Below are 19,397 nucleotides of genomic sequence, written 5' to 3'. Positions count from 1 at the left end.
GCTTCAATCAGTCGATGAACGACATCACCTCACTTTGTTTCATCTCTTCCAACACCACCATTACTGGAGCGAGAGTTAGATAAAGGTATGAACAGCACATGTCGTCCTGGCGATGTACTGATGCAGCCTCCAGATGAACGCCCAAGCAATCCTCCGCGCCAGAATGGCAACCCAACTCGTCGCCCGCCGCGGCTTCTCCTCCACCGCCCGTCGAGCAGACAATTTCAGCCCTTATCACTATCCCGAAGGACCTTACACCAACTTGCCTTTCAACCCAAAGACGAGATTCTTCTGGGTGCGATACTGGGGTTTCATGGGTAAGGACACTTCGAGTTGGAAGGCACACGAGACTAAATGAAGCGTACAGTGACTGGATTTGGCATTCCGTTCGGCATGGCCGGTAAGCGCTGGCCAAAATTCGTTTTTTAAAAAGACATGCTGACACATGGGATAGTCTGGCACACGTACAAGGCTTGAGAGATCCGGAGAGTCTGGAGTTGGCCATGGAATATCAAATCGCGTGAGGAACCGGTGCGGGAATGGCACCCTCGCAACTGGAATTTGTACAGAGCCAGAAATAAAATCTTATCAGCCATCATGGATGTCTATTGATCTTTACCCTCTCCTATTCTTCATTCCGAGGTCGTCTTCATGTCATTTGCGGTGGGTTTGCCTCGTCCACCACTCCCAGGGAACAAGCACAAGGCTGTCCAATCAGAATGCGCGTAATGTCCCAGTAAATTTTATTTCTTTAAACACCTATTTTCATACAAACCTCCAGCTTTTCCCGTCCACGCATAGGCAGTGCGCTGTAATGCTGAGTCCCTGACCATCATCATGCGAAACCTGAGGACAATAGCATATCATGAGACCCAGCTACCAGATGGATTGCCACTAAAAGCCACCGCATGGGACACCTCGACTAATGCAATAATTTGTGCCTTTGGCCCAACTCCCACACAGCCTATAATCGAACTGAAAAGAAGTGTTGCGACCTCGTCTGGTCATGGCGGGTTCGTAAGTATCACTTCATGGGATTCGCCATGCCCGCTGCCAGATCTAGAATGTGATGAGATATTGCTGCTTCAATATTTCCCAGACATTGCAACATCTTGCCTTGTCCTGGCTGGCGGGGATGTAGTGGTTGTGCGCGAGGATCCGAGTCCGGAACAAGAAAAGATTGAAATTGTCGGCACCGTCGACATCGGAATCTGTGCTGCTGCTTGGGCTCCAGATGAAGAATTACTGGCCATTGTCACCCGCGCGGACACACTCGTGCTGATGAGTAGGACTTTCGAACCGCTCAATGAAGGTACTCTATCGCCGGAAGACCTCAAAGTCTCCAAGCATGTGTCGGTTGGCTGGGGTCACAAGGAGACTCAGTTCCAAGGGAGACGCGCAAAAGCTATGCGAGATCCTACAGTGCCGGAAAAGGTCGAAGAGGGCAGATTGAGCCCTTTTGAGGATAACAAGGTTACAGTCAGCTGGCGAGGAGATGGGCAATGCCTTGCCATCAGCAGCGTGGTGCCTGGTCAACGCCGAGTTATCCGGGTCTTCACGCGTGAGGCTGTCCTGGACAGTGCTAGTGAACCGGTTGACGGTATGGAGTCTGCACTAAGCTGGAAGCCCTCGGGCAATCTCATTGCCAGTGTCAGGCGGTCTGACACCAAGTTGGAGGTCGTCTTCTTCGAGAGAAATGGTCTCCGTCATGGTCAGTTCGATCTCAGAACGAGCAAAGAAGAAACGGACGAGTGGGCCTCTAGCATTTCCCTTTCATGGAACACAGACTCCACAGTTCTGGCTGTCGCCTTCAAGGACAGGGTTCATTTTTGGACGATGGGCAATTACCACTACTATCTGAAACAAGAGGTTCTCTTCCATTCATCATCACCGTCCTCCTCCTCCAGCTACCCTCTAAGATGGCATCCCGAAACACCTCTGAGGGCGTCCTTCGGTGATTCCAAAACGCTGTTGGACCTCACGTTTCTGTCCGCGGTGTCAGCAGGTAGCACAGTCCCACCGCAAGACTATGGCATCGTCGCAGTTATCGATGGCAAGATACTGAAACTCACGCCCTTCAAGCAAGCCGGTGTGCCGCCACCAATGGCTTTCTGTGAGGCTGTTTTTGACCACAACATCGTTGACTGCGCCATCGGCCAGGATGGCAAGAGCTTTGCTGTCCTAACGACAGAAACGTTGGAGCTGTGTCAATGGAAGACCCGTCCTCCCAACGGGAAAGGAGATTTGATATTCACCTCTACAACCGAGCGGCGTTCCCATCCAATTCCGACACTCTTGACAGGACCAGAGTCTCTCCACTATACCCAGGTGGCCTTCAGGAACGACGAAATATTTGTCATTGCGCCAGGGCAGTCAACGAGACCAGCGTCTTGTTGGAAAATGAAGTGGCACGAGAGTTCGAGCCTATCTTGGGAACAATTTCCGGCGCCTGAACGATCTGAAAGCCTGGTAACGGACGTGTTTTCCGAGTCTATATTCGCTACCGATCCGAGTGAGCATACCACAGTCCAGCTCTCAGACCATTCTGGGTCGATGAGCCTTCAATCTGTCGAACTGAGCGGTAGTCAAGCCAACAGCTCCGTCTTTACGCTCCGCCATACCGGACATCTTCAGGAGAATGGTGAGACGAACGGTCACAGCCCGGAATACCACAAAGTCTCTCTATCGCCCAAGGGAAACCTGTACGTCGACGACATGCTTCTCGTCCGCGAAGTTACTTCCTACATGTTAACCTCCACACATCTAATCTTCACCACGTCCTCACACCTCCTGAAATTCGTCCATCTCACCCATCCCTCGGCAATGCAGGTCCCCAAGGACACACCCGAGATCGACGAACGATGCAGAAACGTCGAAAGAGGCGCACACATCGTGACAGTCATTCCATCCATATACGCCGTGGTTCTCCAAATGCCGCGTGGAAACCTTGAGACCATCTACCCTCGTCTGCTGGTCCTCTCTGGAATACGCAGGCACCTCAAGCAGCAGGACTACCTCGCTGCTTTTCTGGCCTGTCAAACTCACCAGGTCGATATGAATATCCTTCACGACTATGACCCAGCCACTTTCCTGTCCAATGTGCCCAAATTCATCGATCAACTTAAAAAACCCAGCCGCGTGGACGGCTTTCTCTCGAAGCTCAGGGACGAGGACGTCACCCAGACACTCTACCGCGACACGACATTGCAGTCTCAATCCGAGCCAGCAGTGCCACAGCCACTCTCTGCTTCCCATACAAAATCGACCAATGTCGTCGTTGCAGGCAGCAAAATCAACAAGATTGCCGACACGTTCCTCTCCAGCCTGGCTTCAAAACCCTCTTCGTCTTACCTGCAAACCATCATAACGGCCCACGTCTGCAAGCGGCCTCCGGATTTATTCTCTGCCTTGACACTCGTCTCTACCCTTGTCCAGACTTCCAAAGAAGAAGACGACATTGCAATCTCTCACCTGTTCTTTCTCACGCCCAATCCGTCCCTCTTGTTCGACGCTGCCCTCTCCCTCTACGATCTCGAATTGACACTCCTCGTCGCGCAGAATGACAGCTCCAGAGATCCGAGGGAATACATGCCGTATCTGCAATCTCTACAGGAGATGTCGGAGCTGAGGCGCAAGTACACGATTGACGACCATCTCAAGAAATACAGCAAAGCGTTGGTCTCTTTACATGCGATAGGTGACCACGAGCAAGTCGCTTCCTACACAGTCAAACATACCCTGTACACCACGGCGATGGAGCTGTACAAGTACGATCAAGTCCATCTGACCCAGATCACCCGGATGTACGCCGAATATCTCACGACCCAAAAATCGCATCACGCGCAAGCGGCCACGCTTTACGAATCACTGGGCGATTACGATGCCGCGTACAAGCTGTACGCACTGGCGCACAAGTGGCGAGAAGCCCTGGCCTGTGCGACCCTCGTTCCTTTGGAAGCTGCACCGCTCGGGTCGCTCGCCCAGAGTCTGGCAGCGACGTTGACGGACGAAAACCGCGACTACCGCGCCGCAGCGACGATTCAAATCGACTACCTCTCCAATATTCCAGAGGCGGCAAAACTGCTGTGCCGGGGTTCTTATTTCGCCGAAGCGATGCGTATTCTCGCCCACGACGAACACCCCATCTCCGAGATCCACCAGATAATAGACGCAGGACTAGGCGAGAAAGTCGGCGAAATCCTCGAACTCTTGGCAGACTGTCGCGCACAGTTGAACGCACAGGTCCCGCGCATCATCGAACTCCGCAAGAAAAAGGAGGAAGATCCGTTGGCTTTCTTTGGGGGTGATCCCACGACCACCGCTGCCGCGGATGGCGCAGATATCCCGGACAACGTCTCCCTCGCAGCCACGGACGCCAGCACTCTCGGCGGCCAGAGCCTCTTCACCCGCTACGGCAGCAACGCCAGTAAATTCGGCGGAACAGTCGCTTCAAACATCTCCCGAAAGACGTCCAAGACGAAACGCCGCGAGGAACGCAAGCGCGCCCGAGGCAAAAAGGGCTCCGTGTACGAGGAGGACTACCTCGTCGCCAGTGTGGGGAGATTGGTCGACCGCGTGAACGGTCTCCATGAAGAAGTCGGTCGTCTTCTTGCGGGTCTCTCGAGACGGGGGATGCGGGAGCAAGCTAAACAGGTCGACGAAAACATGAAGGAAATCTGCCAGGCCTGCGAGAGAGCTAGAGAGGAGGTCTGGGATGTTGCTGCAAAAAAGGATGAAATAGATGGTCAGGTTGATGAGAGTAATACGTATGATAAAGACGGACAAGGAAGACCCCCTGGAGCAGAAGGTGTGTTCTGGGATAGTCAGCAGGAAAGTCAGAGGAAAAGGGAAGCGCCCGAAGTGAAGAATTGGACTTCCAGTGAGCTCGTGGCTCACTGAGATAAAAGCTCCGGTGGATGAAAAGACCTTGATCTAACTTGATTGTCTGGTGCTACCTGACTTGTTCCATTTCTCTTCTCTGGAACAAACGGCCGTTTTGAGGATTAGATCCAGACCATCCCGACGGCTCTAATCTCGGGATCTTATCATCTGAGATGCGTTGCCTGTCTTTTGCACCATCTTTTTGCGCGTCTTTCTGGAAAAGTCGCCTCTGCGTTTGCTGTTCAACGGCCCTGGGTTTAGGCTTTTCTTGCACTTCCTCTAGGTCTGGTACCTGTACTGCCTTTTTGGCCTGATTGAGGTCGGCAATACCCAAACCTTGATCGATCAGGTATACCTGAAAAGCTGACAACAACTCCTTAAGCCCGGCCCTTAATCTTGCGATGATGATCTCGACTTCTTCGATGTCATCCGTGACACCTTGCTTGTTTTTGGATACATAGTCTTCGATTATGTTCAAGGTTTTGGTAAATGTTCTAACAGTGTCTGGCACAGTCGGAGTGGCTTTGCCGTAAGTATCTTCAGTGAGACTGGCAACCTGCATTTTGGTTATCGACTCAATTACATCGACAATCAATGCTGCATTCCCATGGGGAGATCCGAGTACCATGGCGTTGATTCTGGCGGCATTTGTGGAGACGAAGAACCAACCAATGCGACTTTGCTTTAGAGCGGTCATCCATTGATCTGCAAGACTTTTTGCTGGCGTTCCAGCACTGCCAGGCGGCTTTGCGTATTCGAGCAATTTTGTTTCGACTGATTTTGCCGTCTGCTCGATAGGTGGGTGCCAGGGCTGTTTACTACTGCCGATTTGTCGCAAGGGACTCGCCAGCAGCCTCTCGCCCACGCTTGGTTTCGGACTTCCTTGAAAGATCGACTGACTTGGAACTTCGGGAACAATGCGTGGTAGAGATTTGATTTGGTCCGCAGCGCTAGGCTGTGGGACCACTGCTGGAGGCCCAACAATGCGAATTTGCACTTCTTGCAAGATTTTCAACGCGGCCTGCACCATTTGGCTCCACATTGGTCCAGTGGGTCGTTCAATATCTTCGAAAATGGCCTTTCTTCGTTCCTTGTGTTTGTGGGCGATGATAGCTAGCTCCCAAAAGGCAAAGGTTCGCACAACATCTCGTTTGGCTTTTAGCCCGTTAAGAAGTGTTCCATTGGGATCTTTGCTGGAAGCGGAAAGCGGCAACCCCGACTTTGTGGGTTGCTGATTGAGATAGATCAAGAAGAGGAGCGAAGTTAACTCCCATGTCAGAATGAGAAGAAACCCGGCACCGAAGCATCGGAAAAGATAGCCGAGACCTAGAAGAGGATATCCAACCGGTCGGGCGTTTGCTCTTGACAAGTTGAAGAACGGTTTTGCCATCGCAAGATGAAGCTGCCAGAAGATGTTTCGTAGGAAGAGGCCGTAAATGAAAGGCGCCACAACGATCATGGCCCCTGGTATGAGAGTGCTCTCTATGAGCACTGAAAGTAATTTGCGTAGCAGTCGTGTCTGAATAGGCTCGACCGGGTGGGTGTCTTGTGCTTTGGTGTCGGGGTTCGGCGTGCTTGGTAGTTTTGAGACGGGGATGAGGAGTGTTGAATTTCCGCGGTAAAGATGGACTCCTGCATATGCGACCGCAAGAAGTAATGCGTAAAGCCGGAAGTATATAGGTCTCTCATTCAGAATGTCAGGAGTATTATGGTTTCCCCTTGTGATCCAGCCAAGGTCTGGAGAGGACCAAATGTAAGCTTCAGTGAACCACCATCCTGAGACCAAGTACCAGAACAATGTCTGCACAGCTGATGTGCTGAGAAAGTTGGTTCTAAAGGTCGCAAAAGGGGAAGTTGTCGTCTGTTTGCCGATGTTCAGGGTGGCTATCTGGAGGATGAAGACAAACAGGCTGGACATGAAAAAGAGCAACGCTCTGAGTCCTGCAGGTCCGAAAGGAAACCATGACCAGAATATGTCTTTCTTCGGACCGAGACAAACAGCATCCAGGAGGGCGACGAGGAGGGTGATCAATGCAGCATGCACAAATCGTTTGTGGAGAGCGGAGGTCAAAAACCGTCGGTAGGGTCGAGGGGGAGGATTCAGGGAGGCGGCAGCAGGACTCGCCATTGTGGTAGGCAGGATACTAGGAAAATGGGATCATGATATAGCAAAGCAGTCTTCGACCAGCGAGCGCTGCGGAGACGAAGTCGTAGGTTCAGGAGAGGCAAGGATGTTGAAGATGGAGTGAAAGCCCAGTTCTTGCTAATGGACATTGAACATGTAAACAAAATTGTGCAGTGGGCAACGTGTCGTCGGGGAATGACGCCAGTCCACGTGATGGGGAGCAGGCTGAGTGGCTGGAGTCGCAAGTGCCGCATTTCAACTGCAATTCCTTCCCACTCGGCAGGCTTCCACCATCTTTCACAGTGATCGATTCATTCACCCTCAGTTGTGCTCTACATATCTTCGACTGAGCTTTGTCTCTAGTGCGACAATAACACAAGTACAATCCGCCCGCCACAAACGCCATGTCGTTCGATCGGCTATCGTCACTTGAGTCGCAACCCACCACCACTCGGAGGCAGGATGACCCGCAATACAGAGATGATCCAGAGTTTCAAAGGTTAACCGAGTCGCTATCGACCCGACTCTTCGAATTGACCTCGAACATCTCCCGACTTTCCAATCAACTCTCTAAAAAGGATACCGAGAGAGGTCGAGAGAGGATACATGATTTGCTGGAGGAGACTAGACAGGGGTTCAAAGAGGTTGGAGATGGCGTCAAGAGGGCGCAAACCTGGTCAGATCTGAATGTCAGTAGCTCTACTTCGCAAATGCCTCAAAGCCACTAACTCCGCGATTAGCCTGCACAACGGTACACAAATCAGAAACTCTCCCGAGAGTTTGCCTCTGCCCTGTCCGAATTCCAGGTGGTCCAGCGAAGGGCAATAGAGAGGGAACGAGCGTCAAAAGCTGCACTTGAGGAAACCCAGTCAGGCCAGTCGCCGTTGGCAGAGGGTGGCCAACAGCGCCAGTTGCTTGAAGAACCTCGGCTCGCAGAACAAAGCGAAGTCGACTTTCAGGAAAATCTGATTATTGAACGAGAAGGAGAGATCCGGCAGATCGAGCAATCGGTCGGCGAATTGAACGAGCTGTTCCGGGATGTCGCCCATCTTGTTCGAGACCAAGGCGACATGATTGACGCCATTGATATCAACGTCGAGAACACATTGACCGACACCAGGGGAGCGGACACAGAATTGCGAAGCGCCAGCCGGTACCAGAAATCGGCGAGAAACAAGGCCTGTTGTTTGCTAGTCATTTTAGCAGTGGTCCTCTTGATTGTGGTTCTGGCTGTTGTTCTCGGATGAAGAATGGGTTTGCAGCGTTTTGGCGCTATTGTTGTTCATAAATTCCATGGCGCCATGGCGCTGGAATGCATAGTCATCGGGTAGAGTATTCTGGCTCTCAGCTTGAGAAGCTTCAACCAACTGATAAAGCTCATAGGCGGCTGCGAATCGGTTGTGGGTAGTGGATAGAATACAATATGTTTTCTAAGCTCTGTCAAGTGAAGAAAAGCGAGAGCGACGAAACTAGGATGCAGCCTGGGCCATGTGCAATGGTAATCTGCCATCGTTAGTCCCGGCATCATGATTTATGGACCCAGCAGGCCCGTGGGCCACGATGCTGTACTGACAAGGCTGCGTTCACAAGGCTGTGTTTCAGCCCCATCCTCGACGCGTGACGTCAAAAGTCTCCATTTCTCACCGCGTACCCTTTTCCAACCAGGAAGTCACTTTTCTTCACGATCGGTTCGACATTGACGACTATTCTTACCTTCGTAATGGCACGATATGCAATCACCATCCCTTTTGGATCTTCAACGACCAATACTCGTCCCAACCGGTGATAGCAGTTTGAACGTCGCGTTCGACTCCTCCAACCTCATCCACAGCAGGAAGAGAAAAAGCAGTGAGATTGAGCCTGGCAATCATGGCCTGCAGTCAGACGTTTTCGCTGCGAAGTTACTCTCTCCAAAGCAAACAGTCCTCAACTTCGCGCCGGTAACGCTTGTGGCTCGGGCATGTCTGCCATTGGCATGGCTCGACACCTCTGCCGGTACTAGCCGCACGATCTTTGAAGCAACCATTCTTTCAGTGGAAGAATGGGAACAACGTATTCTGCTCGTCCGTCAAGTTCCTAACGGCGGTCTCCATGCCGTTGAGCGGATTGGCCAAGATGTCTACATTGCATGTCCATTGCACAGTTCGATTTCGGAAGCATGGTGCTATGATGCTGCAATCGGAAAAGTAGCTGAGGTCAAAGTTGAGGATTTATTGCGGGCAGAGGGAGATGACGGCCTTCGCAATTCCCATACACGTACAGGATCAGTCTCGAGTCTGCCAGCATTGTCCACGCCGAAGAGTCCCAAGAAACCAACAAATCGACGCGGGGCATTGGCCAGGATGTCAATCTTGAAGCCGAAGGATCGTGCCTCTCACGGGTTCATGATTCCACCGAACTCTCCCCACCTCTCTCAGCAGCCGACTGCTGCTTATTTGGATGATCTGGCTGGCCAGGATATGGCTCAGATCCCGATTCCCGATCCCGTTATGCAATCCCCAGCTATTCCACCCTCAAGTCTGTTGGGAGCCCCCACAACAGTCACCACCTCCTCAGGAATCGGCTTTCAAGACCCATTCGACAATACTGTTCCACTGAACGGGGCTCTTCTTCCAGCACCCGCATCTCTCGCTGCATCAGAAAACCTTTGGGCTGGCCCGGGCCCTACGGGACCTGAGCGTCTCCGGACACAATATTTTGAGCATCTCTATACTTCCAAAACTTCACTGGCATTCTACGTCAAAGGACCACTGAGTCGGGCGCGAGCACATGTGCGGTCAGGTGGAGATCCTGCAAAAGCAATACTCGAACTCTCCGAGTTCTATGAGCAGAGTATATTGCCTACAAAGAAAATCGACCTGAAATACAAGGAGTCCCTGTCAAAAGTAATCAGAGAACTGCCACCAATGATCGTCGAGCAGGAAGGAGAAGGTTTCGTCGGACAAGACACATCTCAGAAGAAGAAAAAGTCTCGGAAGAAGAAAGTAAAGCTGGGCAAGGATTGTCTATGGCCTGATGAGGAGGAGTTCATTGCGAAGTGGTGGCGTGGTAGGGATTTAAAGGCGACGAGTCTTACAGCAACTGGTCAGGCCGAGGAGATGCGGAAAGAGTTCGCAGACTTGCGTATGCGGGAGAGTGAGATGCAAATGCTTCTAATTCTAGAGGTCATGTTGCTCGGACTTGCAGGGTCACGACTCTCAGAGACTGCGAAGCCAGCCCAAGTAACAGATCCAGAGGTAAAACTCCAGTCGGTCGAGGACGAAAACAATGAGATTCTGGCCACAGTTCCGCAAGTGCCACCAAAGGAGAAGAAGAGGCGCAACTGGTCGAGTGAGATGGATACTATAGTCGATCGTCTATGCATCTGGCACACCGTCAGCCTGGACGACTTCCCTGCGACAGAAGATGGAGGCCGGAAGGATGGCAGCAGCAGCACCTCTTCGAAACCCAATGAACCCCTCAAGGACTTTTGCAAAGACGTCCTCCTCCCATTCTACTCGACCAAACTTCCCGAGCAAGTCAAATCAATATGTCGTAAGCTCGGCGGACCTGAAATTTCGCCCAAGCGATCCAAACAACTTCATCCAGCGCCTGCAATGACCCTACATCGATCGTCGTCAATATCATCGCTCACGAGATCAAAATCAGCCAGGCCGCTTGCAAAACGGACTCTCGAAAGGGTTCTCAGTGAAGACCACCAACTTCATCGGCACACCTCTCCACCAACCACCTTCTCGCGCGGACCCTCAGCAACAGCCTCCGTGACCCACAACCCTATAATCCCCGCTCTAAAGCGCGAGCCCTCGGAGAGGCCAGTCTCTCGGGGAGGCAACCTCTCGAAATCAGTCTCTTTCAGCAATCGCGAAATTGACCTTGCCGCGGATCAAAAAGCGCATGAGCAGAAACGGCGTAAGCTCGATCGGCTGGCGCAACAGAAGAGGGAGCTGGAGGCCGCGATTGACGCGCTTAAGAAGCCTGATCGCAAGACCGCGGCGGGGCTCTTCATGGACGAAGTCGAGGACAGGAAGAGTAAGGAGAAAGAGAGAAAATCAGCAGTCCAGATATCTGCGACGCCAAGGGCGAGGAGAGTCAAGGAGTCGCTGATGGAGCCCGAGCTGCCGCAATTGCCAAAATTGAAGATTCAGGAACGTGATGCAGGGATGGTCATTCCTTCGTCAACGATCAAGGCTCGGCCTTTACGTTCTGGAATACCGAGTTCGAACAGCACGACTAGATCGTCAGCCACCAAACGAGCAGTCCTTGCAGCTATCCATGAGACGCCATCACGCGGGGTCGTGAAGAAAACTTCGAATCCTCTGGACTTACCTCCGGTCTGTCCCCCTCTGGCAAAGGAGGTAGACCAATTCACGATCGCAGCGACCCCGGCGTCCAAACAAGTGAACATGGGTAGAGAAGGCGAGCCTTTGTCAGAGCACGATCCGCCCTCCGGATCCCCCGCGCAGGCCGGTCCTTACGAGGAGATCAACAGTGTGCAAAACTTGCACATGACTCGCTCCCGGCGGCCAGTTCTGTTTACGCCCGTGAAAAGGTCCGATGTGCCGCTGGACCATGTATTCCGTGACGCCCCGGAGATTCCTGAGCAGGCCGGACGCATGATGGATCGAGTCATGGGCGGCAGGGGCCGCGGGATGATGATGGATGACAGCTTTCAGTGGTCGCAAAGTACTACAGATGGTGTGACGAAGACGCCTGCACGAGGGACCGTTGAGCCAAAGGACTTTCCCATGGGGAATGTCGAGGAAGATGATATTTACGACAAGTTGGGTTGGAATGATGACTTTGACCTGTGATGATGACCCGACGGCCGTTTTGTATAGACTGTTAGAACCTCCGTAGTAGCGGGGGATTGACGATACCATGAGCCAAAATGACTGGATCGGCGAAAGTGATCTGTTGTTTGAATTCCTCGTCGTTCTCCGCAAAGGCGCTGAATGCCAACTAGCAATGCGGTTTGTTTGAAGCGCCACCATACCCATGGGCATTTTCAGAGTTGCCGTTCTTTGGGAGGACAGCTCGGAGGTTCCGCGAGGCTGAGGCGGAATGGTACGAGTAGAGCACAGAGACGCGTCCCTCAGCCGCCATAAAGTACGTGGGATAGCCATGAGGGCTGCCGCCGGTTCTCCTCGGGAAGAATGGACGTTTGAAACAAGATTCATGCGAAACAGCATGTGGGGTGCCCAGGTGCCTGAGAAGTCGAGGTCAGATAGTGCCCCGCCGAGCACCACTCACTCGGTCTGTTCACCTCAGCCATCGGGATTGTGCCCTCATTATACACCAGTCTACTCGGTACGTATGGTGCTCCTCTCTCTCGACAAGGCGCAGCGGTGAATGGCGACGCCACCGGGATATTCTTTGTGGGCTGGAACGAACTCGCCCTTGGGGGGGTTTTGATGCCCAAGGCTTAGTCTTCGAATACGCCAGGGCTAGAACGCCCCAGAAGTACCTCGGATAGTGGCGTCATCCGTGGGAGAGTCAACTTGGGACGTTCATGTTTCACCAGACGACATGTTCTCGGTACTGCGTGAATGCGCGAAAGGCAGTCTTGGGTTCGACAGAGTGGAGGGTTCCCATATTGTTTTATCCCATGCGCTTTTTCTCGTTGACGTGATCTCCCAGAAGGACCTCATTTCCCGCAAGATTGTCCTGCGTAGGTAGGAGGTGGAATTCGTCTTGGTGGGTATCTCCATTGTCTCTCGGAGCGTGTTTGGTCGTGACGAGGTACCTCTTGGTTACTCGGCAGTACTCCGTTGCTCCCTACGTTCAGTTGTGCTGTAGGTACCGAGTTACAGGCTTTGACTCCGAATCACGGCCGAAGATCGGAGCAAGGCTGCAGAATTCGCTCACGGTCGGCAATGACATCCACATGGCGCGATGGCACTAAACCGCCTGTGGAAAGAACCGCCATCTCACGTTTCCTCACCTTTCACAAACCACCGATAACGCTGGTCGTCAGAAACGAATCAAAAGATGGTCACCCTTCTCACCGGGCAGAAGAGGCAGGAAAGAACAGAGCCCCCCGACTCGTAGCCTTTTGAAATGCTTGGCCCTTTTTTTTCATTCTTTTTTTTATCCGCCTCCGATCAATATCTAGCGTCAGACTGGGCATCTTGTCTCGTGAGTCGTGACTACCCGAAGCAGGAAAGCAAGAACGAGACCACTTCTTCTTCTTCTCTTCTCGCCCCAGTTTCGTTTTTCCTTTCTTTTCACCTCTGTTCTATTCCCTCAAAGCCCTCACGTTTCCACTGTCCTTATCCTCAATACCTGGAGCTCCAGGAGGCCTCGAGGGGGAAGTCAATCACTCAACCCGCCTCCACGGTATTGCCCGTCGCTTTTCCTGTCTGTCTGTCTGTCTGAGTGTACGTCACCTGTGTCTCGCTCGCAAGACTTTTGACGCTTGATTTACTTTTATAAAAAAGCCCGAAGCACTGTCGGATACAAGTAAGTCGTTGTCGCCGGCCCACCAACCCACGCTGGAAGATTTCCCCGCAACCTTCTAATCTAACTAAAGCGCCACGAAGCAGTATAACAAACAAACAAACAAACCCCCTTCCCCCAGAAGCGAGATAAAAATCGGGCCTGTGTGGTCCCCCCTCAGCAACGAACCATGATATTCACGCGCGGCGTCTCCCTGACGAATTTCGTCATCGCCACTTCGGCCCTGGGCTTCCAGGTCTTCGTCCTCTATCCCTGGCACGAACGGCTGGACGAGGAATTCCGGCGCCTGAAGCAGGAGCACCTCCACATCCTGCACCAGGGCGAGGAGGTCCGACTGGGCGAACTGAAGGGCATCAATGAACAGCTCAAGAAACTCGGCCAGAAGTCATGAGCGACTAGACATTATTCTCTCAGAGGGGAGACGGACAATGATTTCGCAAAAACGAACAGGGAAGACCGGAGTTTTTCTTGCTTGAGGGGCTTTTTGCTCTGGGCGATTGGATTGGATCGCAACAACATACATTAGAACGGAGTTTTTGACGAAAAAGACACATGTCACCGCTGGGGAATTCAGTGGTGCCAGTCATTTGTGTGTCTTCTCTTTTGCGCTACCCCGGAATTCTATACAGCATAGAATAGAACCTTAGACGACACACGGTCTAGAGTAGAATAGAATAGAAAATAAAACGGGGGAGTTTTTCTGCTTCGCATCAATCTCTCTCCTTGGGTTGCCAACAAATAACAAATTGTGTCATTGCGGTCCACGCATTCAACAGCAACGCGAGTAAAGCGCCAGGGTGACGCGCACGTGCTTCCTCGGTATACCGTACCTCGGGGCCCTTGATAGGAGAGGTGGGTGACAAGTGACAAAAAAGTCGTAAAGGACGGAGGAATGAAGAAGGTACCTAGGTATGCACATACATATATACACACACGCACGCACATTCTGCTCTCAAGGAGGTTTATCATTCAAGGGTTTTTTTCTACGTCAACGTGTGACACCCTTACCCCCGAGAGAGCTCCTGGCACATATGGTGTAGAGGTCGGGACCTAGTGTCCACACTCTGACATGGCAACACTCCACGAGTAAGGATGTTCGGAATACTCTGGTTTTCCCTTTCTTTGCGTATCTCGGCCTCATAGCATGGTATGCATGGCCTAGTAGTAGGCTACAATGCCGGATCCACATTCATCAGATCGTCGCTCATGATATGCAGCACCTGCGTAAACGTCCTCAGCCTCCTCCCACTGATGCCGTCCATCAGGTTTGCAAAGTCCAACAGCACCCGCCTGGCACCTTCGTATCCGCCACTATGTGCCACCCCGCCCAGGGACAGGGCGCCGCCATATTTGACGAATTGATACACCAGACTGAAGTGCTCGTCCTCGCGATTGGTGGTGAGATTTCGTTCGGCGGATGTTGGGTCCAGGCTTTCGTCTTTGAAACCCATGTCTCCCAACTCGGCCCAGTCCGGGTCCGCGTCCATGAGCTCGACGGGCGCGGTGCCCTGCCGACCGGAGCTCGGGTTCACCATGAAGAGGTAGAGGCCGAGCACGAGTGCCGAGGCGAAGAGTGCTGTTACGCTATGAATCGTCACGTTGTCACTGACTCGGCGCTCAGACATGAGTTTGAACGTCTGTGCTGCGTGTACGCACGCCCTGCGCGCCGCTTGCGTTTGGCTCCATTGGGAAATATTCTCCAACGCACCAGTCGCAGGAGCAGCGCCGTGGCGACCGGCTGCCAACTCAAACATGCGAAAATCTGACAAGAGCATGACGCATAGACTGTGCCAGAGGACAATGCAATTCGTGTCGTCGACTTTCGAAAGCGGGCCTGCGGTGTGAGTAGCGGCGAGAAGCGCTGGTACAAGCGTGCTAGCACGTGCATCGCCGGCGTAGACGTGCCACGGTATGTATGACCCAATAGTCAATTGATCCGAAGGCATAAGCCGTTGATAAGCTTCCAGAACTTGGATCTGGAGCAATGCGAGTAGTGATGACCGGCCCAGGTATCCTAAGTTCCCAATTGGTGCCATATCTTGTTTGTGCAGGTCTTCAATCCTGAAGGTTGGAGCACTCTGGCTCTTACCACTGCGAAGCAGCGATTGCCATTGGGTCGCGGATTTCGCTTGGAAGAGGGCTTCATCACAAGGCGCCACGACGCAGACGGATTCCGATCGCACGATCGGTGCCTTTGACAACAAGTTCGAGTACCATGAATCACATAGTAGCAGTCCGAGGATCAGACGCTTCGCCGACTCTATCCTGCTCCACGCCTTCCAACGATCATCGGATTCGGACATTTCGGACAGAAGCACGTCGAGAGACTGCCCATCACCGGCCGCGAACAGCCCGTTCTGCTGGACCATAGCCAACAGACTAACATACAGCATCTGACTCTGATTAAAGCAATCTTTGTCTCCAGTGATAACAGATAAGTTCAGCGTCAGCAGACCCGTTGCAAACAGGACCATCTGTTGCGTCGGCGTGGCAGAAAATCCCGCACAGGCCGATAAATCATTACAAACACGTTGTAAAAAGCTGGGGAACATCTTGGACACAAATCTGGTGGCGCCGGTGGTCCCCAGAATGCTCAAACCAATAAGACATATGGCGAACAGCATTGGTGCAGGAGTATTTCGAACGGAGAACGTCGCAATATGAATAAAGGGGACAGTAGGGTGAAATCGACGGAAGAAAAGGCCTAGTGCGATATCAAGTATCTCGGCGGGAGGGAACTCTTCGTTCGCTGGCTGTTGAGATGAGAGAGCTGGATCGACGACTGCTTGCAGTTTAGGCGAGTGGTATGCCGACGGAGCGGGGGTACGGAATGTGTCCCTCAATCGAACTCTGCAATCAGTATCGAGACCCCAGTTCGACGCGGTCCGAAAGTCATCTGCAACAGGCGACTCGGAGAAAAGGTTGTCCATTGGCGATGAAGCAACTTCTCTCCAAAGCACTGGCATGATGCGATGGACGCGACCTGGACGTGGATTCCAGCATCGCTGCACCCTAGAGAAGCGTTCCCGAGGGACCTTGGCGATATTTTTCGTCCTGTCCACAGGGTCGTAGGCCCTGCCATTCACCATATCTTTCGAATCTTGGTATGGCTGTTGAGGATCAGGGATGCCATAGGTTTGCAGGAAGTCCGGAGATTGATCCAAGTCGCCCAAGGAGGGAAACAACCACATCTGAAAAGGATCGTGGAAATTACTGGTGCTGGAATTGTCCGTCTGAGGAAGCCACTCAATATGGCTGTCGGAAAATTGGTTGGGCGCGATCTCAGATCTGGGAGTCTGCCCATGGTTGTTATGGGGGCTGGTGACCGAAGTTTCAAAGGTTGATACTTCACCACTATTCTGCGATGGAGACTGTTTCTGGGCATGTGAGGAAGTCGAGGTCTTGTTGTTCAAGGTGGTAATGGGGGAAGGCATCGTCCACGCCGACCCAGGCAGCTGTATGGTAAGAGCATTGCTGGGATTCGACGAGGCATCGAGAAAAGGGTTAGACACATCTATCGAAGATTGTCTGGCAGATTGAGAAGGATCATTCCCAGTCTGAGAGAGGTAGTTACTGGGAGAGAGAATCTGCATCAAGGGGATCCCCGTATGGGGCCCATTGGCAAGGGCGCCAGGAGAGTTGATGTTGAACTCATCCTGGGAAGGCTGAGGTGGAACGCCCTCTGAGATGGTGTTCCTCCTTGAGGAAGCATTGGCAGGAGTCGATTTGTCGTTCTTTTGGGCATGGCATTTCATATGCCGGAACAAGACATCGCTAGATTTGAAGTTAACAACCACACAAATAGAAAGCTCGAAGGAAGCACGAACCTGCGAGAGAAAGCCTTGTCACAGATAGTACATGGATAGGGTCGTTCTCGCGTGTCTGGCAATGCATGAGTAAAAGGCTAGCGCGGGGTAGGGTGAAATTTGACGTACGAGAGCGCTCATGGCGCTTGAAATGTTCGGTCTTTGTGAAACGGCGGCCACATACGGTGCACTGTCGCAAGACCATGACTTGAGCATATGTGGAGGGGGACCTGTGCGAGGATGTGGGAGAGGTGTTGAATTGGGAAAAGAATGTGGGAGCGGTGGAGGGAAAGGTAATAGAGGTCGAGATTGTGTAATGACTAGGTAGTCGAAATAGCCTGGAGGTCTGGATGATTTCGCCCTTTCAAAAGCTCAGGGTCTTGTTTTGGCCACTCTTGTTGTTAGAAGCCGGGGATGAGAGGCGTCAGAGGGAGAACGGTTGAGGAGGGGGAAAGGAGATGGGCGAGATGGTGAGGGTGCGGAGAGGGCAACGCGAGTGGGCGCCTGTGACTGCTGATTCGCGTGTGGAAGCCTTGACAGAAGGAAAAGTGGAGGGAGGCTAGAGAGGCTCCAAGAATGAATCTGATTCCCAGCGAATTGGGAATAAAGAAAAGGAAGAAGGCGATGGTGAGTGGAGGATCCGTCAATCCCAGGATTCATGGGATTTTTCTGGGGTTTCGAGCGCAGCTTCCGGGAGCCGGAGAATCTAAAATACCGATGCTGGATCCCTTAGTACTAGTCCTACCTACTAGGTAGGTAGTTCACTTCCTCCGTTCAGGCAGGGCGCAGTCCATTCATCGAGTCTTTCTTTCACTCGTTGCTCACTCACACCTGCTCAGCTCCTCACCCATCCAAGACAGTACAGGACACGCCCATCGACGAGAACTTGGTCAACAGAGCTTGAAAAAGGGTCACCTGCTCCCCCCCCGGGCTCCCCCAGTCCCAGTCCAAGCAGTCAAGTTTGCTAATCAGATGGCGTTCCCGCCACCACTTTGAAGGTTAGTCCGCCGCCCCCCTCCACTCTCCCTCCACAACCCCAGTAACTCAGTGGATCTCTTCGGCCACAGAAGAATCTCCGGGGCTCGGATCAGAAGAGGGCGAAGCTCTCCCCTCTTTGGGGCTCGCCTATGCGCTTAACTCTGTGATGACGCCCCAAGTTGAAAAAGATGAAGGACTTGGCACAGCCAAAGGCCAAAGATGGGTCATTTCCGGGGCCAGAATTTAGGCACAACGGGTCTTTTTCTGGGGAGGCACTTTTGATTGTTCGACCAGGGAAATCTGTGCCGAGTAATTAAAGAGCACAGGGGAAGAAGAAGTAATACCTCTAATACTTCGAAACGAGATGGCTTGCGAAATCATTCATTGATTTGAGTGAGTACCGAGTATTTCGTCCTCTGAGAGCAAACTGTTTTCATGCCTCTGACGATGGTGGCAGCAGTAATTTTGCCGGCTCCTTTCTCTGCTTGTTTCATAACACTTGTCTGCCGTGGTAGTTACAAGATCTCTCTCCGTCTGTTTCATCTTCAAGGCACGGCAAATCACTTGGATCATGTCGTCTCCCACGCTTCGATAGCAGTCTGAATAATCTTTTCAGTTGACAGGATTTGGCAGGAACGTCACCGTGGCTCCACAATTGCCGACGTGTCTCACAACATGACTCCCTCCAACCATGCCATCGGTAGTGTTTGGTACAGGTGTCGTAGATGGACTGCGCCGCAGCCGCGACTTCTAGAAAAGTGACCACACAATGAGTGTCCACCCAGTGCTCGTCGTAGGTCAGGTACAGGGCACAGGTAGCTGAGGTCTGTATATATTGAGATTAGCATCTAGGTGACAGAGGCAGAGAGTCCAGAAAGACTTACCGCGATTGTGAACCCATTCCCCCTGGTTGCGTTGAGCGCCGGAACCTCGTCGGCACCACGATCGCGCAAGTCAGCCACGATCTGGCCACAGTCGGACGCGTTGACAGATTTGTGGTCGTCACAGACGGCAATATCGGACTGCGCTGCCACAGGACCATACAACGAAGCATTCCACATGGTCTTGTAAGCTCTTGCCAGTGCCAAGCCACGATCCAGACGAACACCATGCTGGTTGAAGGGAGCTTCTTGCATCTCATCCGGCATCGG

General features: G+C 52.5%; 8 protein-coding genes across 8 annotated transcripts; 5 read left to right on the top strand and 3 right to left on the bottom strand.

The window, feature by feature from the left end:
- Positions 1-163: 163 nt before the first annotated feature.
- Z520_08761 (uncharacterized protein) lies at positions 164-477 on the top strand (the record flags this gene model as incomplete). The annotated part of the gene is made up of 3 exons (XM_016779257.1): positions 164-317; positions 368-400; positions 455-477. 3 exons carry the CDS (start codon positions 164-166, stop codon positions 475-477), a joined length of 210 nt encoding a protein of 69 aa, XP_016629764.1.
- Positions 478-837: 360 nt separating this feature from the next.
- On the top strand, positions 838-4,899 carry Z520_08760 (uncharacterized protein; the record flags this gene model as incomplete). The annotated part of the gene is made up of 1 exon (XM_016779256.1): positions 838-4,899. One exon carries the CDS (start codon positions 838-840, stop codon positions 4,897-4,899), a length of 4,062 nt encoding a protein of 1,353 aa, XP_016629763.1.
- A 52-nt stretch (positions 4,900-4,951) lies between these two features.
- Z520_08759 (uncharacterized protein) lies at positions 4,952-7,009 on the bottom strand (the record flags this gene model as incomplete). The annotated part of the gene is made up of 1 exon (XM_016779255.1): positions 4,952-7,009. The coding sequence occupies one exon, from the start codon at positions 7,007-7,009 to the stop codon at positions 4,952-4,954; it is 2,058 nt and encodes a 685-aa protein (XP_016629762.1).
- A 401-nt stretch (positions 7,010-7,410) lies between these two features.
- On the top strand, positions 7,411-8,253 carry Z520_08758 (uncharacterized protein; the record flags this gene model as incomplete). The annotated part of the gene is made up of 2 exons (XM_016779254.1): positions 7,411-7,695; positions 7,747-8,253. The coding sequence occupies 2 exons, from the start codon at positions 7,411-7,413 to the stop codon at positions 8,251-8,253; spliced, it is 792 nt and encodes a 263-aa protein (XP_016629761.1).
- Positions 8,254-8,736: 483 nt separating this feature from the next.
- On the top strand, positions 8,737-11,817 carry Z520_08757 (uncharacterized protein; the record flags this gene model as incomplete). Its single annotated transcript, XM_016779253.1, has 1 exon — positions 8,737-11,817. One exon carries the CDS (start codon positions 8,737-8,739, stop codon positions 11,815-11,817), a length of 3,081 nt encoding a protein of 1,026 aa, XP_016629760.1.
- Positions 11,818-13,631: 1,814 nt separating this feature from the next.
- Positions 13,632-13,853, top strand: Z520_08756 (uncharacterized protein; the record flags this gene model as incomplete). Its single annotated transcript, XM_016779252.1, has 1 exon — positions 13,632-13,853. The coding sequence occupies one exon, from the start codon at positions 13,632-13,634 to the stop codon at positions 13,851-13,853; it is 222 nt and encodes a 73-aa protein (XP_016629759.1).
- Positions 13,854-14,631: 778 nt separating this feature from the next.
- Z520_08755 (uncharacterized protein) lies at positions 14,632-17,217 on the bottom strand (the record flags this gene model as incomplete). Its single annotated transcript, XM_016779251.1, has 1 exon — positions 14,632-17,217. The coding sequence occupies one exon, from the start codon at positions 17,215-17,217 to the stop codon at positions 14,632-14,634; it is 2,586 nt and encodes an 861-aa protein (XP_016629758.1).
- Positions 17,218-18,858: 1,641 nt separating this feature from the next.
- Positions 18,859-19,394, bottom strand: Z520_08754 (uncharacterized protein; the record flags this gene model as incomplete). Its single annotated transcript, XM_016779250.1, has 2 exons — positions 18,859-18,996; positions 19,131-19,394. The coding sequence occupies 2 exons, from the start codon at positions 19,392-19,394 to the stop codon at positions 18,859-18,861; spliced, it is 402 nt and encodes a 133-aa protein (XP_016629757.1).
- Between the last annotated feature and the right edge of the window lie 3 nt (positions 19,395-19,397).

Source organism: Fonsecaea multimorphosa, assembly GCF_000836435.1.
Source record: "Fonsecaea multimorphosa CBS 102226 unplaced genomic scaffold supercont1.20, whole genome shotgun sequence".
Classification (NCBI taxonomy): Eukaryota; Fungi; Ascomycota; class Eurotiomycetes; order Chaetothyriales; family Herpotrichiellaceae; genus Fonsecaea; species Fonsecaea multimorphosa.
This window is presented reverse-complemented; position numbering and strand designations above follow the sequence as displayed.